The following is a 17995-nucleotide window of genomic DNA, read 5'->3' as shown; positions in this document are numbered from 1 at the left end:
TTTTTTGGTTAACTTAAAATGAGGTAAAGACATTAGAACCTTAAGGCACTTTTTTCACCTTTGCTGTAACAATTGGAAATTTAGAGTAGGGCTGCACCATATGGGTAATAGGTCTAATTGCAAATTTGTAAGAATGTTTTGTCATTTATCTGCTCAATCTCTGAACATGATGTTCTGATATTCCACCATTTTGCTACCAGTTACTGTCCTGAGGAAGTTATCAACAAATTAAATTTGAAAAAAACATTTTCCACTCCCATTTTACTCCAAATAATTTTTTAAAACAAATGTTTGATATAATTGTCACGAAAATCCTCAATGGTTGTTTCAGTGTTTTTTGTTTCAACTATAGAATTCATTGGCATGAGTAATTTGACGCCACGGTTTAATAAAAAAAAGGTAAACTGGCTTGAGATGCCAATTTGCAATATAGCTTTAAAAAGGCAAAGAATATGAATGTACCCATGGTATGACTTAGGTGGCTGGGGCCTGGGTTTGAGTCATTGTTTCACCTACTCTTCATGACCTAAACTAGAACAACACATATTATTATATGAAGTAACATTGACATCCTCACAAAGTGAGGATGAGGTTCCTAAATGTTATTTTATTTTTATAAAAAAAGAGAATTTTTCTAACTTTATCTAACTTTACTTTACTTTATTATGGTATCAACCAAAGTAATTTTTGCAGCAAAAGCTGAATATTAAATTGATTTTATATGTATGTACACAGTTAATGCTGCTCAAAGGGCAATAAATGCATTTATGAAACAAGTACAACTGCATTATGTAATGCGAATAATGTTTTAAACATATAGAAATATGAAATGAATGACAAAATGGAACGATAGGATATCGCCAGTAGGTGGCATCAAGTCAATACAATTCTGTTAATTAATGAGTCATTGGCCACATTCACACAGCAGAAAACAGTTCAGTTCTGTTTTTGAGTTTCATAATATAGTCACGTTCACACACATTTACGGGCATGTTCACCAAAAAAAACTTATTAGCCCTTTATTTACTCACCCTCAAGCCATCCTAGGCATATATGACTCCCTTCTTTTAGATGTATCCAATCGGAGTTATATAAAAAAATTACTTTGGTCTTCCATGCTGTTTATGGGGAAGTTGTGGCCTAATGGTTAGAGAGTCAGACTCGCAATCCAAGGGTTGTGAGTTCGAGTCTCGGGCCGGCAGGAATTGTAGGTGGGGGGAGTGCATGTACAGTGCTCTCGCCACCCTCAATACCATGACTGAGGTGCCCTTGAGCAAGGCACCGAACCCCCACCTGCTCCCCGGGCGCAACAGCATAAATGGCTGCCCACTACTCTGGGTGTGTGTTCACGGTGTGTGTGGATTCATTCAGGAGTTATTTACAACTGCTTGAATCGATACTGGTCTGCGCTTCACTATAATGTAAATGCATTTCGCTCTGTGTGGTCAAATGCGTCACGCAGCTTTGCCACCGTTTGCCACAAAGATTTTGATAACTTGACAGCTAAATAAAATATGCAATGGGCCAAAGAAGTACACTATAAGGGTAACTGGAAGAGACCTGATGACGGCACGATTTGATCTTTGTTTGACCAATCAGCGGAAAGGGGTGTTTGATTCCCAACCACACGTGGAAATCAAACGTTCAAGCAGAGTTGCCAAGTCCGCTTATACAGGTGCTTCTCAATAAATGAGTGAAGTGAATTGAAATACAGCCAAGTATGGTGAGCCATACTCAGAATTCATGCTCTGCATTTAACCCATCGTAATTGCACACACACAGCACTGAACACACACACACCGTGAACACACACCCAGAGCAGTGGGCAGCCATTTATGCTACGGCGCCCGGGGAGCAGTTGGGTGTTTGGTGCCTTGCCCAAGGGCACCTCAGTCGTGGTATTGCCAGCCTGAGACTCAAACCCACAACCTTAACTAAAAGGCCTTTAGCTCATCTGCATTTTTGGTCTCTTGTTTCTCAATTTCCTTTTGACAATAGCCCATAGATTCCCTATGGGGATCAGGTCTGGTGAGTTTGCTGGCCAATCAAGCACACCAACACCATGGTCATTTAACATACTTTTGGTGCTATTGGCAGTGTGGGCAGGTGCTAAATCCTGCTGAAAAATGAAATCAGCATCTTCAAAAAGCTGGTCAGCAGAAGGAAGCATGAAGGGCTCCAAACTTTCTTGGTAAACGGGTGCAGTGACTTTTGTTTTCAAAAAACACAATGGACAAACACCAGCAGATGACAATGCACCCCAAATCATCACAGACTGTGGAAACTTAACACTGGACTTCAACCTACTTGGGCTATGAGCTTCTCCATCCTTCCTCCAGACTCTAGGACCTTGGTTTCCAAATGAAATACAAAACTTGCTCTCATCTAAAAAGAGGACTTTGGACCACTGGGCAACAGTCCAGTTCTTCTTCTCCTTAGCCCAGATAACATGCCACAGGAGTGGCTTAACAAGAGGAATACGACAACTGTAGCCAAATTCCTTTGACATGTGTGTGTGGTAGCTCTGGATGCCTTGACCCCAGCCTCAGTCTATTCCTTGTGAATTTCACTCAAATTCTTCGATTTTGCTTGACAATCCTCATAAGGCTGCAGTTTTCTTGTTCTCTGGTTGTGCAGCTTTTTCTAACCACACATTTTTTCATTCTACTCAACTTTCTTTTAACATGCTTGGATACAGCACTCTGTGAACAGTCAGCTTCTTTGTCAAATGTTTTTGTCTTCTTTGAAATGTTTGCGGCTTACCCTCCTTGTAAAGGGTTTTGCGTTTGCCTATCGCGGGACTGCCTGGTTTCGATCTGCTAAATAGTGAGGCGTGGCCAAAGCCAGTGAAAGTACTTAATTAGCTGTTTAGAAAGCACTTGTCAGAAGAAACAGTCGAGCTACAGAGAAGGACAGCAGCTTGTGAGTGTTTTGCCTTGTTTTCTCATCAGACTAGTGTGTGATCGTCATTGCTAGGAAAGTTTTTGGTTTAAATTGTGTGTGTCTTACCCTGGTTAATACGTGCTGAAAGTGGCGCTTGGTTTTGCGTGTGCCTATCGCGGGACTGCCTGGTTTCGATCTGCTAAATAGTGAGGCGTGGCCAGCTGACTTCAATCACAGGAAATCAGGCTAATACAAAAGCGTTAAGTTTCACCGCGGCAGCGGTCGCGGCAGCCCTCGTGTGAGCCCTCCTCGTGTGAAGACGGACGAGTGTAAAGACAATCGACTCTACCTGCGCGACTCCACCGAGCAAGGACACCGACTGGGCACTTGAGTATTGCTTTTCTCCTCTTTCGTTACTTTTTGTATACCTTGTTCTCAAATATCTTACACTTGTAGTCACTATGTGCTTTCAGATCTCTACTATCACTACTAGCACTCGAAGAGCACGCTATGGACGTCGCAGGAAGGCCTGTCTGACAAACCTGCGGCCTGTCCCTCTGACCTCTACTACTACGCTCTCTATTCCAGTTGGTCTCTGGAACTGCCAGTCTGCAGTTAACAAAGCAGACTTCATTTCTTCTCTTGCCACTCATTCCGGTCTCAACCTCATGGCACTGACAGAGACTTGGATCAAACCTGAAGATACTGCCACCCCTGCAGCCCTCTCCACTAATTTCACTTGTTCCCACACTCCTCGTACCACTGGGAGGGGTGGAGGGACAGGTCTCCTTATATCAAAAGAATGGAAATTTGATCTTCAGCCATCACCTACAGGTACTGGTTCATTTGAACCCACCCTGTTAAAATCCACTTTGTGGTCATTTATCGTCCCCCAGGTCAATTGGGAAACTTCTTGGAGGAGTTGGATGTGCTGCTATCAAACTTTCCTGAAGATGGTACTCCTCTGGTACTGCTTGGTGACTTCAACATCCACCTAGATAAACCCCAGGCTGCTGACTTCAAAACTCTGCTCGCCTCATTTGATCTCAAGCTAGTGTCTACTACAGCGACTCACAAATCAGGCAACCAACTGGACCTCATCTACACGCGCTGTTGCTCTGTGGACAACTCTTCAGTTGCTCCACTGCACACCTCAGACCACTTCCTCATTACTGCTAACCTAGCACTTACTCCTGAAGTGCCTCACACTCCAACGCAGGTCACCTTTCGACGGAACCTACGCTCACTTTCTCCATCTCTCCTATCTTCTGTGGTTTCATCCTCGCTTCCTGCACTCTCTCAGTTCTCTGCTCTGGACACGAACAGCGCTACAGACACTCTTTGCTCCACTTTAACATCTTGCTTGGACAACTTTTGCCCACTGTTATCTAGACCAGCACGCACTGCCCCATCTGCCCCCTGGCTGTCTGAGGTTCTCCGTGAACATCGCTCTAAACTCAGGGCTGCAGAGAGGAAATGGCAGAAATCAAGAAACTCTACAGACCTCAGTGTGTATCAGTCTCTCCTCTCTTCCTTCTCTGCAAATGTCTTCACGGCTAAAACATCCTACTACCACAACAAAATTAACAGCTGTTGTGACGCTCGGACACTCTTCAAGACTTTCTCTTCTCTTCTTAATCCGCCGCCACCACCTCCTCCATCGACTCTTACAGCGGACGACTTTGCAGTTTTCTTCACAAATAAGACGAGATCCATCAGCGGCCAATTCTCCACACCGCAGACTGAGGACAACTTCACAATGACCGATGCACACTCTTTCTCCTCCTTCTCCCCACTCTCAGAGATGGATGTCTCCGAACTTCTCCTGTCCAATCATCCTACTACTTGTCCACTTGATCCGATCCCCACTCACCTCCTTCAAGCGATTTCTTCTTCAGTCATACCTTCGCTTACTCACGTTATCAACTCCTCTCTTCACTCTGGAACATTTCCCTCAGCATTCAAGCAGGCTCGGGCAAGCCCACTGCTCAAGAAACCATCTCTAAATCCAGCGCTTCTTGAAAACTACAGACCGGTATCCCTTCTTCCATTCATTGCAAAGACACTTGAGCGAGCGGTGTTCAACCAGTTTTCTATGTTCCTTGTACAGAACAACCTCCTGGACAGCAACCAATCTGGCTTCAAAAGTGGCCACTCAACTGAGACTGCTCTGCTCTCGGTTACTGAAGCCCTGCGACTAGCAAGAGCAGCTTCAAAATCCTCAGTACTCATCTTACTGGACCTTTCTGCTGCTTTTGACACTGTTAATCACCAGATTCTCCTGTCCACCCTCAGAAAGATGGGCATCTCTGGAACAGCACTCCTGTGGGTTAAGTCCTACCTCTCTGACAGGTCCTTCAGTGTGTCTTGGAGGGGTGATGTTTCAAAGTCACACCACCTTGCTACTGGGGTTCCTCAAGGCTCAGTACTTGGACCACTTCTCTTCTCAATCTACATGACATCATTAGGCTCTGTCATTCAGAAGCATAGCTTTTCTTATCACTGCTACGCTGATGACACCCAACTCTACCTCTCATTCCAACCAGATGACCCGACGGTAGCTGCTCGCATTTCAGCCTGTCTGAGTGACATCTCTAGCTGGATGAATGACCATCACCTTCAGCTTAACCTTACGAAGACAGAACTCCTGGTGATTCCAGTTAACCCATTGCTTCATCACAACTTCTCTATACAGCTGGGCTCATCAACCATTACTCCTTCGAGGACAGCTAGAAACCTAGGAGTTGTGATGGATCATCAGTTAAGCTTCACAGACCACATTGCTACAACTACCCGGTCCTGCAGGTTTGCCTTATACAACATTAGGAAGATTAGACCCTTCCTGTCAGAGCAAGCAACCCAACTTCTTGTCCAAGCTCTTGTTCTCTCCAGACTGGACTATTGTAATGCTCTCCTGGCGGGCCTTCCTGCATGTACTGTCAAGCCTCTGCAATTGATCCAGAATGCAGCAGCGAGGGTTGTCTTCAATGAGCCAAAAAAAGCTCACGTTACTCCGCTCCTCATCAGGTTACACTGGCTACCAGTAGCTGCTCGCATCAAATTCAAGGTACTGATGCTAGCCTACAAGACGACCACTGGCAAGGCAACCAACTTACCTAAACTCATTGGTTAAATCTTATGTGCCCTCCAGAAGTTTGCGCTCTGCAAGTGATCGACGCCTTGTGGTACCATCCCAAAGAAGTTCAAAATCACTCTCAAGGACCTTTTCCTGGACTGTGCCCAGCTGGTGGAATGACCTCCCAATCTCAATCCGTACAGCTGAGTCTTTACTCATTTTCAAGAAACAGCTAAAGACTCATCTTTTTCGCCTGCACTTAACCAACTAACACTAGCACTTTTCCTTTTCTTGTCTATTTATTAAAAAAAAAACAAAAAAAAAAAAACCTACCTATGCGTTCTATACTAGACTAACTGAGACTTGTCATGGCACTTGTATACTGTTGTTGTTCTCTTGTTGACCTGACTGCTTCTATTGTTCTCATTTGTAAGTCGCTTTGGATAAAAGCGTCTGCTAAATGATTAAATGTAATGTAAATGTAATGTAAAGGGTGTCAGTGATTGTCTTCTGGACAACTGTGAGATCAACAGTTTTCCCCATGATTGTGTAGCCTAATGAACCAAACTGAGAAATCATTTTGAAGGCTCAGGAATACTTTGCGGGTGTTTTGAGTTGATTAGCTGATTGGCATGTCACCATATTCTAATTTGTTGAAATTTTCCAGCAGGATTTGGTACCTGCCCACACTGCCAAAAGCAGATGAAAGTAGTAGACAAGGTAAAAAAAAAAAGTTTCTTTTTTTTTTTTTTAGTATAGTGTTTTGTATAATATAATAAAAACAATTATGCCTATACTAAAGTATACGTTTGGTTAGAATATATTTTATTAGGCTAGAAATGTGGCTATGTTACAGCTACCCCTTAAAGCTCTTGTCTTTTTTCTCCATTTTAATCTCTCCAATCCTATTCTCACAGCTGAAAAAAAAAACTCCCGCTTTGTTGTAGTTAGCTGATTTTTGTCAAATAAGCTTCTGTTTTTGCTTTTTAAATAAAAAAAGTTTGTTTAATATGTTGCAGATTCATTCACTGGTAATAAATAATTGATTATAAATATTACTGATGATGTTAATTGTTTTTGAAGCTGTGGGGTTGCTTGTTTCGCGAGAGTTGCCAAAACTGCATTGTTTTATGCATTTTCTATCCTGAATGTAAAAACTAAAAATCAAGACGAGCAACGAAATGGTGCAATTTTCTCGTGTTTCTGTTTTAAATATTAAATAAAAAAGTATTCAATATAATATATTTTGCAGCGAAATATGATACTGACATGTTGACAGGTTTCTACAGTTTCATGAGGTATTTCCTGGGACATATTGACAAAACACGCTTCTGTTGCCTCTGCCCACGGCCTGTTCAACAAATATTCATATGAATGGTGTGTGGATGTCAATACATGCAGCTGTAAACAAACGGTTACTTCAGACATGCTTGGCTCTTAGCTGATTAACCTAGTAAATCCTTTCAGACAAACTTGTGAATGTGTGTAAAACGTGACTTTCCTCTTGTTACTGCACCTAAAATCGACTAGCTGAAAAAAATGTGAGCATTCCGGAAGGGCCTCGTATATAAAAATCTATTTTGCCTATCAGTTAGGATAAGATAGTAACATAAATCGAACATATGCTCAAAAGCGGAAAACTAATTACATCAGTCTTTTTGTTACTGCACTGAACCGCAGTCATAACGCGTCCCTTTTGTTCCAGCGCATTTGGTCAGCACTCGTGAAGTCTTTGATGAAACGACAAGCGTAGAACAACACCATAAACGCTTCAAAAAATTCTTTTAAGTAGAACCAGATGCTTCTATGGTCACATCTTGTACATACATGCCTATGTCTCTAGGAACAAAATGTATGGTAAGCATATTCAGTCACGTAGGACATGTAGGCAGTTGCCAGGTCGTCTGACCAATCATAAAGCATGAAATATTGCAAAATTTCAACAAGGAAACGTATTGGTGGGACTAACATGTAAACACGTTTTTCTCCTGAACCAAACCCCTATATAAGCAACACAGTAGAATCCATGTCTTATTGGTTTAACCAACTGTCGATCATTACAAGTCTGGTACATGATTGGTTAATATAACAGCCTGCACTCGACGAACGACGCCCTGAGCTAAGCTGTATCAGTCACCACAGAAGCGATCCTGCTGAACACGCGGAGCAAGAATAAATGAAAGAAGTAAACAACTTTGTTAGTATAGTTTAGGCATGGCTTGCAAAAAATTAGGCAGTTTAAGTAACGCAATGTGGAAAAGAAGCTCTAGTAGCACCGTTTCGCTGTGCGCAGGATTTAATATTCCTGCTTTAGCTTGTGGAAGCTTCGCCTCGGCTGGTGCAACAATGAACGGACAGAACTGCTGCAAAGATAAACACAACTGTGGGCCGACGAAAATTTCTCCAGCTAATCATAACCCTGTTGCAACCGCAGTCACTTCGCATAGACATCAGTTCGTTGGCAAAAATAGAGGCGAAGAATCTCTTACCAAATCTGGCAGGGCTTTCTCATCCACGGCCCCGCAGATCAACAATAAAACGTACTTGTGGGCGAAATACAATGAGATGAAACGGCTCGTGCACGGTATGTTGATTTAATATCAGTTCTCAGATGTGATGTTTGATAATCTCTGGACTCGTGGCAGAATTCATTTGTCCACTTTTCCTCCGTTCCAAAGAGGCGCTGGCCTCTGGACATTTTGTAAACAACAACTACCAACTGCCAGTCACATGTCCAGTGCATGACCGTCATTTCATGTTCACAACTATTTCATGTGTAATAGACATGGTTTTTCTTAATTGCCTTATTTGTGCACAGAGTAAAAAATATTTAAAACATACACTTTTATGTATGTAATAATAAAATTAAATCTCCCTTTGCCGCCTCACAGATTTGATTCCTCCTGGGGTGTGCAATCTTTTGAACCCTTCCACCATCTATGCCAACAATGAGGTGAATCTGGAAGAGGTGGACATCTACGGCTTTGACTATGATTACACGCTCGCGCTCTATTCCAGCGCGCTGGACGAGATGATATACAACAAGGCGCGAGAGTTTCTCGTTCAGCACTACAAGGTCCGGGAAAAACATCCAACTTAATGTCATATAAACCTGTTGATTTTAATACTTCATTGCTATTAAACCAAATAATAATAAATACGAAGCGTCATTATGAGGTAAAACGCATAGCCAAAAAAATAGACACTTACGGGCCAATCACACGGACTTGTTGCTAAAAAGAGGCGGGACATTATGAAAAAAATAACATTAATGTTTTGTTTAATGTTGAAATTGTAACATTAGCGTAACGTTTTTAGAATGCTGCAAAAAACAAACGCAACAGCTCTTTTATGTTTAAAAATGAAAGACGCGAGGTAGTGGGAAAAAAACGCAAAGTCTAATGCCACATCCCTAATGAAGCACTTACGCACTATGTACTCAACCACGTAGTTTATGAATTATATAAGGTTCTTTTGTCATTCATAATCGGAGGCTGATAGCCCCTCCCCTTTCGAGTGTACGACGTGTTTTTTTACAGTCTATGGTTCAACGTTAAATTTTTTTTTTTTTACAGTTATTTAAGTGCATCATCCGGGTATTTTAAAGTGCACTTTTTCTTTTTGGAATTTTCAATACGAAAAAAATGTATACTACAAAACGTAACAGAATAGTAGATAAATACGCGATTTGGGATTTTTTTTAAAAGTCAAACTACTTTTAATTTTAGCACCACGTTTTTAGAACACCGTGTAAGACGCGAAGGTAACGGTCAGACCGGTCTGTCTGGACCATGTTTACGTAGAAAAATAATGAAAAGCAGTGGAGTGGAATACAAGCCGCATTCTGTGTGAATGGCCCCTTGGAAAGTTTAAAAAGCCATATACAGAATGCATTTCTGCATTCAAAATGGGAGACACAAAGCACTGGAATGGGAAACCTTGTTTTGTTTTCTCTTTTTAAAAGTTATTTGAACTGAAGTAGCACATTTTAGAGCGCTGTTTTATGTATGAGGCGCTGCAAAAGACTCGAACGCAAAAGTCAAAACCTGTCCATCTAACTCCTATAAGAATAGAAAAAAACAATGGAAAAGCAGTGCAGTGGAACACAAATATTTTTTGTGTGTGTGTGAACGGCCCCTAATGCAACAAAAGTGTCCTGGGCTTTTTGCTCAAGTTATGTATAGTTCTGTTTTGCTTAATTGTTCTAATGATGGTTACCTGTCTGAGCTGTCATGTGCAGACAAGGGGTGGGGGGGTGAAAGGTTGGCATGTTTGAGATGACTTAACTTTTGTCTCTTTTTAATAGTATCCTGAGGAAATCAGTAAGTACGACTACATTCCCAACTTTGCGACTCGGGGACTTCATTACGACATCCAAAAGGTGCATTTAATCCTCTGTGCTTGAGTTTTGCATCGTTGTTTAATTGCAGCTGTGCAATAAAATTAATGAAACTGTTTATTTATTATTATTCAATGCCATAGGGACTACTGATGAAAATCGACGCCTTCCATTATATTCAGTTGGGCACTGTTTATAGGTAAATTGATCCTCATTTGATCAATTTGGTAAATGAGTTTGTGGAGAACTGTTTATGTAATTCACAGGCTTTGTTTCTTGTGTTCACAGGGGTCTGAAGCCTGTCCCTGATGATGAGGTCATGGAACTTTATGGAGGTTCAAATCATGTTCCCCTCCACCAAGTCAGTGGATTTTACGGCAAGGTGATTGTTTCATATTTTATTTTCATTTAATCAAATTTCAATTTTACACTCGAGAGAGCAGATGTTTACATGGCATTATTCGCGTGCTCACATTTTTGTGCCTCATTACTAAGAGGTCAGTGAGGCTAAAGTGGTGCCACCCTGTCAGGAGCTCAGATCTGATTTTATGTGTCCAGCCACCATGAGTAAGTGGCTGTACAGTGTATATCTACAAGAAAAACATTACAGTCCTTTCTGTATCAGATGGTTATCTTCTCTGAAGGATTTCCTTGGTCATGGGAAACAGCTATATCAGGGATCTATAAAACTGTGTTTTGCAGACTTGGAAAAATCATGAGGAATTGTTCTGCAAAATGTTCATTAACTAAATGTTACTCTTTGATGCAGTAAAACTTGTTTGCCTAGTATTCTCTGACTTGTGAACAACATTTGAGTCAATTCAAACTTGTTTGAAGTGGTTTGCAAATCTGTATGAATGATTAATTGGAGCAGTGGTTCTGATGAGGTCAAAGACAGCGGGGGAAAGCATAGATTAAAAAAAAAAATTATGCATTTAGCAGACGCTTTTATCCAAAGCGACTTACAGTGCATTCAGGCTATCAATTTTTACCTATCATGTGGATAATAATAAATCTTTGTTGGAAAAAAAAGTAACTGAAAAGAAATTAACAGTCCTGTTGAATTGTATATGGCCTATACAATTCAACTGTTAATTATTTAACAGTTCATGTTAATAATACTTATTATAGTAATTATAATAAGAATAAATAGTTTAATAAAAAAATTTTTAATACACTAATAGTACTCCATTTAAGTATTGCCATTTAATGTCCAATTTAAAATCAATTGAGAACCACTGCTTTGAATAAGTTATTTTATTATTATTATTTTTTAAATCTCAAATGATGTGGCCATGCACATTCATGGCTCAGGAAATTCTTGTTAAATACTTGTTAACTTTTTTTTTGTATGTGTGAGGTTTTCCACTAAAATGGTCATTAAAATATATGACCTGCAATTTCCTCACAATAGACCAACAGTATTTCCAGCTTCTCTTAGGAAAGGCATGTAATTTACAAATAAAGATGAATGAAGCTTTGCCTATTTATTACTGTTGTACAACACACATGACTCATGCATTTATTATTTGTTCCAGGGTCCCAAAATGAAGCAGTTTATGGATGTGTTCTCCATCCCGGAAATGACTCTCTTGGCAGCTGCGAACGATTACTTCATCTCAAATGACATAGAGTACGACCCAGAGCATCTCTACAAAGATGTCTCAGTAAGTGTGAAGGCAATATGCCCACTGAATCCTGATCAAACCACTTGTCTTCTTGACGGTTAAGAGCATTTGCACAATAAAGCCAGGGTGTGGGAATAATTTACAAACTGCTTTTGTAATTTAAATCTGTGAGAGCTGTTTCTTGTTTGTTGTTGTGTAAACTCTTTCGTCAAGCTGAGCGGATTCACCCTGTGGTTAAGTGCAGCTGACTGATTTGTTTTCATTCAGCGTAGATCACGGTGGTCCTGAATTGGGTTACAGAGCGACTTTGTTTTTTCATGCTGTTTTGTGTCAATGTACTTGCAGAATGTGGTCTTGCTTTCACTTCTGCTTTTAAGCCTCACTCTCCACTCCCCCTTACTCGTGCTTTTGCTGACTAGTAGAAAATAAAAATCTTAGCTGAGCAATAAATGGCTGAAATCCAAAAGATTTCAGACCTCCAAAGTGCGGCAACAAGAATCAAATGAATTCTTTTGCAGTGTGTGGGTTTGCCTCATTAACACATTCAGTGGAGTGTTTGTCAGGAAGTAGAATGTCAGCTGCCTTTGTTTATCTTTCATGCGCAGCTTTTCTGTCTTCTGACTTTTGTCCGCGCTGCTAGAACAGATTGTACTGTACTTGCAGTGTGGCGTGCGTGTGAGTACGTAAGATGTCATAGTGAACCGGAAAACTGACAGCGGATCAAAATAAAGTTTGTGAAAGATCAGTTTTAAAATAATTTTTACAAAGAACGGGGGAAAGGATATAATAATAGAAAGTTTGCCTTAAGCATTGGTGCACAAAAATGTCTGTTAGTGTTTGTTAAACTTTTATAGCTTGAGAAATATGAGCACTGAATTGACGGGTGAAATCTGTCTTTTCAGGATGCAATTGGAATGGTGCACATCAAAGGTTACATGTACAAATGGATCATGCAAGATCTTGGTGAGTATGAACAAATATTTACTTTGCACATTACCAAAATATGTGGCCCAAAAATGGCTTAAAAACTGAATTTCTTTAGCCAAGTGAAGATCATGTTACTGAAACCTGAAGCTAATGACAACCGGACTTTAAGTTGACTCTCCAGATATGACTGTGCAGTGCATGTATGTGGTGTGTATTTAGGTGGAGAGCAGTCTTTTGTTTTCAGAGCAGACTGTTGCATAATCGGACCTCTCTGGAGAATGAGATTTGCAGTGTGTGGTTTTGTTGGGCTAGCCCAATCTAATCTTTGGTTTTAATGTTTGTTGTATCCCTGCGGACAAGCAGGGAACCTGCAAATCCTTGTCACAGATTTTCCATTTCAGTATAAACACTGTTTATGCAAACAGGAAAACAGATTTGATCAGATTCTGTTTTACATTCATCATAGTCTGAAAAAATTACTGATTTGGTTTTTGTCTGTATAGAATATAATTGGTTTTAAAAGACTCTTTTCCTTCCTTATTCTGTCCTCAGAGAAATACATTCTCAGAGGAGACGAGACATATGCTGTGTTGCACCGGCTGGCCAGTCAAGGAAAGAAGCTTTTCCTAATTACCAACAGCCCCTTCAGCTTTGTGTGAGTTTCTTTTCTGTTGTCATATTCAGCAGATTAATTCATAAATGACCTCAAAGTGAAACTCCAAATTTCTCTCTACAATTTTGACAAATAAATAAATGATTATATAATAATATATATGAAATTATTATTATTATTCTTATTATTTTGAACCCCTAATTCTTTTGTCTCAAATAATTTTCTCATATAGTCATAAAATGAAACATTAGCTTATATATTTATTATTTTTGCACTGTTATTGTTAAGTATTTGTGGGGTTTTTCTGTATTTTTGCAGGGATAAAGGCATGAAGTACATGGTTGGAAAGGAGTGGAGGGACTTCTTTGACGTTGTCATTGTTCAAGCTGACAAACCTCATTTTTTTAATGACTGCATAAAGTAAGTCTGCTTTATTGTGAATGGAAAATATAGTATTTACAGTCAGTTGAGATTTCTGCTCTAAAATGTTTTATTGTGCACTTTAGAAGAGGTGATTCATTATATATAATACCATTCAAACATTTTCTTTTTAAGGCTGCATTTATTTGATTAAAAAAAATACAGTACAGCTTTAATATTTTAAAATGGTTGTGTTTTCTTATATTTTTAAATGACATTTAATGTCTGTCATTCAAAGCTGAGTTTTCAGCAGCATTTAATGCAGGCTTCAGTGTCACTTTATTTTTCAGAAGTCATTCTGATATGCTTATTTTTTACTCCAGAAGCATTTCATATTGTTATCAAACTCTGATTAATATTTTTGTGGAAATGCCAGTTTTTCAGTATTCTTAAAAAAAAAATTGAAATTTAAAAACAAAAGCATTTGTTTGAAATATAAATATTTTATGGCATTATAAATGTCTTTGCCACTTTTGATCAGTTTAACATCCTTGCTGGAAAAAAGTAAAAAATAAAAAAGAACTGACCCTGAACTAATGGATAATAAACCTTAACTCTGAATAATCTGAATCTTAATTTTCCAGACCATTCAGGCGTTTGGACAGCAATGGAGACTTGCAGTGGGACAGAATCAAGAGTTTGGATAAGGGACAGATCTATAAACAGGTAACACAGATTTGTTTTGTACGCCATCATATCAGTTTATTGCTCATAATCATTTTACTAGAATACAGGCAGATTAGAAGCTTTTAGTTGCTATTAAATTTTTCCTGACTCATCTCTGAGTCTGGATTAAGTCAGTGATTACAAATACATCTGGTGAAATTTTTTCAGAATTACTGGGACATTTGGCCTACTTAGAAGTCTTCAACTTGCGAAAAACTTGTAATTTTAAAGTCTAAAAAAAAGCTAAACTTTTAACATTTTCCTGTCCCTGTGAGAATACACCCAAACCTTTCCAGCTCAACATTGAGTCTTTGTTAATTGCAGAATGATTTATCCACTTAATTTGGCTCTTTCATTTGAAAAAAGTACAAAAGGTGGCCATGTCAACTTGAGTCTGATTGGAAAATCAATTGAACACAGTTTGGCAGTGTCAGGCATGTACAAACAGCCTGACTACATACCCGCCCTCAGGCAAGATGAAGTTAAAGCAGGATGTGAATTGGGAAAGACTTTTGAGGAAGTCTGTTCCTGCCATACAAAACCAATGTTGACTCGCTGCTTCCCAAAACCGAATGAGTACTAGGGGGAAAAACTAGTGTGCTCAAAATCTTGAAATCAATTTGCTTTATTTCAGGGAAACCTTGTGGATTTTCTGAAGCTTACAGGATGGAGCGGATCCAAGGTGTTCTATTTTGGAGATCATCTCTACAGTGACTTGGCAGTGAGTGATTGTCACACTTCTGTTTTGTTCACATTTGTTGCGCTTGCGTCTCTTCCTTTAGTTTTTACTTCAGAAACTGGAAGTAAATCTCACTCTTATCATTTTCATGATCATCGGTTTCCAGAGTCAAACAGTAACAATGATTGTTAAAAGGTTCTTGAAGTGGACTATAGTCTAAACATCCTATGTCCTGGCATTTTAGGACCTGATGTTGCGTCATGGGTGGAGGACAGGCGCGATCGTGCCTGAACTTGAGATGGAGACGAAGGTGGTGAACACAGAGCAGTACGCTCAAGGTCTCACGTGGTTGCAGGCGCTCACCGGCCTGCTGGAGCGCATGCAGGTACTCCATCAGCACTCTTCCTGTTAACAATACAAATATATTAATCCTAATAAATGTCTACTTTTTAAATTTCACATTTAAAGAAAAAAAAAAACATTTTAATTGATCCAAATTTCCTTGTTTTTTTTATTTTTTTACTTAATTTATCTCTGTAAGTGAGATTCTAGAGGGCAAAATAAACACATCTGCATTACATGCTTCCACAGTATATGATTGAATAGGAGTGACCTGATAGGTTTGGCAGAGGTCCATTCGCTTTAAATTGATCTGAATGGATTGTTCTGAATGTTCGTTTCCAAAGTTAGGGTCTCTGTGTAAGAAAGGCTTGGTGTGATCGGTTTTTCTGTTTGTATAATCCAGAATGCATTCAACCCCATGTTCTGTCAAAGTTTTGGCTTTAATTTTATGCTTTAATATTCTAATTTGCTGCTTAGGAAACATTTCTTATTATTAACGTTTAAAACAAAGTTGCGCTGCTTTTTATTTTTGTGAAAACATGATGAGTTTTTTTTCAGGATTTTTTAAATAAATATAATATTTGAAATATAAATCTTTTGTAACATTAAAATTGTTTTTATTGTTACTTTTGATCAATTTAATGCACCCTTGCTGAATGAAAGTATATGTTTCTTACAAAAAAAAAAATCTTATTTACCGTAAAACTTTTGAACGATAGTGTTTATATCATTATACTGTGTGTGTGTGTGTGTGTATAATATATAAATATATATATATATATATATATATATATATATATATATATATATATAATCACACACACACACACACAATTTTTTTTTTTTTATGGCTACAATAAAGTCTATCATGTCTTTTATGTCATCTCAAGGTAATCTTCCAACATTTTCCCCTGTTGATTTGAAGAAAAAACACTATCTTTAGACAACTGACATATTTACATCTTGGTTTTCAGATGTATCGGGATCCAGAGTCTAAGAAGGTTCTGCAGGAGTGGCTGAAAGAGAGAGAGGAGCTACGGTGAGTGAAGCAAGACAAAAAGACAAAAAAAAACTCACTCAAGAACTAAAGCCATTATGATGCATCTTCCCATTTTCTTTTACAGGGCAGTGACCAAGAACCTCTTCAACCCTCACTTTGGCAGCATATTCCGTACCTGCCACAACCCCACCTACTTTTCCCGCCGCCTGTGCCGTTTCTCAGACCTCTACATGGCCTCTATCAGCTGCCTGCTGAACTATGACCTCTCATACACCTTTTACCCTCGCCGAACGCCCCTGCAGCACGAAGCCCCCCTCTGGATGGACCAGCTCTGCACTGGCTGCATGAAGACGCCCTTCTTAGAGGAGATGGCCCATATTCGTTAAAACCACCAAAGGTATAATGTGTAAATAGAACTGAAAAGTAAAATGAGGTGGGGTGTTTCTATGCTATTAGAGACGTGGCACTTTTTGCGTGAACACCTAATATAACGGGGCCACCTGCTGGATGTCATGTTACAATGCATCTCAATGTTCTTGAGCCTTGCACATTGAAAGAAAGGCTTGCTGATGAACTTACGGACACTGTTCTTATCTCTTAACTTTTTTTACTTTTGATGCTCTTGCATTACATCTTACTAAACGTAGTTAGATGTAAAGTGGTTTACAGTTCTCTCTTTTTTTTTTTTTTTTTTTTTGTAAACCTGTATGTCATGAGTTTTGTAGTTGCAACAGGGTGATGTTTGTATTAACATTAATCATGATAGCAGGAAGAATTAAATATACTATACTTGTGGTAGCGAGACATTTTTGTACTCTAGTAGCCCAAAGTATTAAGCTGCTGTCCAAAACTGCACAACTATGAGTTACAAATACAGTAGGTCAGATTACATGTATGATTAGGTCAAATAGCTTCATAGATTTGGAGTTGTAATGTTACTTACCTTCCCTACACTACAGTAACAATGTAGCCTAGCCTCAACATTTAAACATGCACAAGTAAGTCTCAACAGCTTTTTATTACTAGAGAAATGATTTTTTTTAATGACATCTGTATTTACATACATGGAAGCTCCTGGAGGGCCAAATCAAATGCTGTTGTTATTTTTGACCTTGCAGGTCCTCACTGTTTGTGGCTTTAGACTAAGCTTCTGTAAAAAAACAGAGCATTGTTTGCTCACAGTTAAATCTGTGAATAGCTATGCTGCTAAATTCAGTTTTCCAGCTACAAGAAAAATCTCATATTTTGTATGTACTTGCTGTACAATTCATAAAATCAAATAAAAGGCTTTGCATTATTATGTTGTGTTGGTTCTTATACATTTAAGTGATGAAGCATAACCCACAAATTACAAATCTTAAAAGTTGATTACCAATTTAATTGATCAAATCATAGTAAAACAGGTTTTCTGTGTATATGCAG

At 39.1% G+C, this 17995-nt stretch overlaps 1 protein-coding gene across 1 annotated transcript; it reads left to right on the top strand.

Moving 5' to 3' along the window:
• The first annotated feature begins 8032 nt into the window (after window positions 1-8032).
• On the top strand, window positions 8033-17870 carry LOC132114617 (5'-nucleotidase domain-containing protein 2-like). The gene is made up of 14 exons (XM_059522833.1): window positions 8033-8543; window positions 8851-9035; window positions 10266-10340; window positions 10442-10497; window positions 10587-10680; window positions 11837-11965; window positions 12829-12889; window positions 13406-13508; window positions 13785-13886; window positions 14471-14552; window positions 15187-15273; window positions 15476-15616; window positions 16548-16612; window positions 16698-17870. The coding sequence occupies exons 1-14, from the start codon at window positions 8174-8176 to the stop codon at window positions 16957-16959; spliced, it is 1812 nt and encodes a 603-aa protein (XP_059378816.1). The 5' UTR covers window positions 8033-8173; the 3' UTR covers window positions 16960-17870.
• The last annotated feature ends 125 nt before the right edge of the window (window positions 17871-17995 follow it).

This window comes from Carassius carassius, chromosome 34 (genome assembly GCF_963082965.1).
Source record: "Carassius carassius chromosome 34, fCarCar2.1, whole genome shotgun sequence".
In the NCBI taxonomy this organism is placed as follows: domain Eukaryota; kingdom Metazoa; phylum Chordata; class Actinopteri; order Cypriniformes; family Cyprinidae; genus Carassius; species Carassius carassius.
Note: the sequence above shows the minus strand (reverse complement) of the source record. Positions and strands in the feature narration are given on the sequence as shown.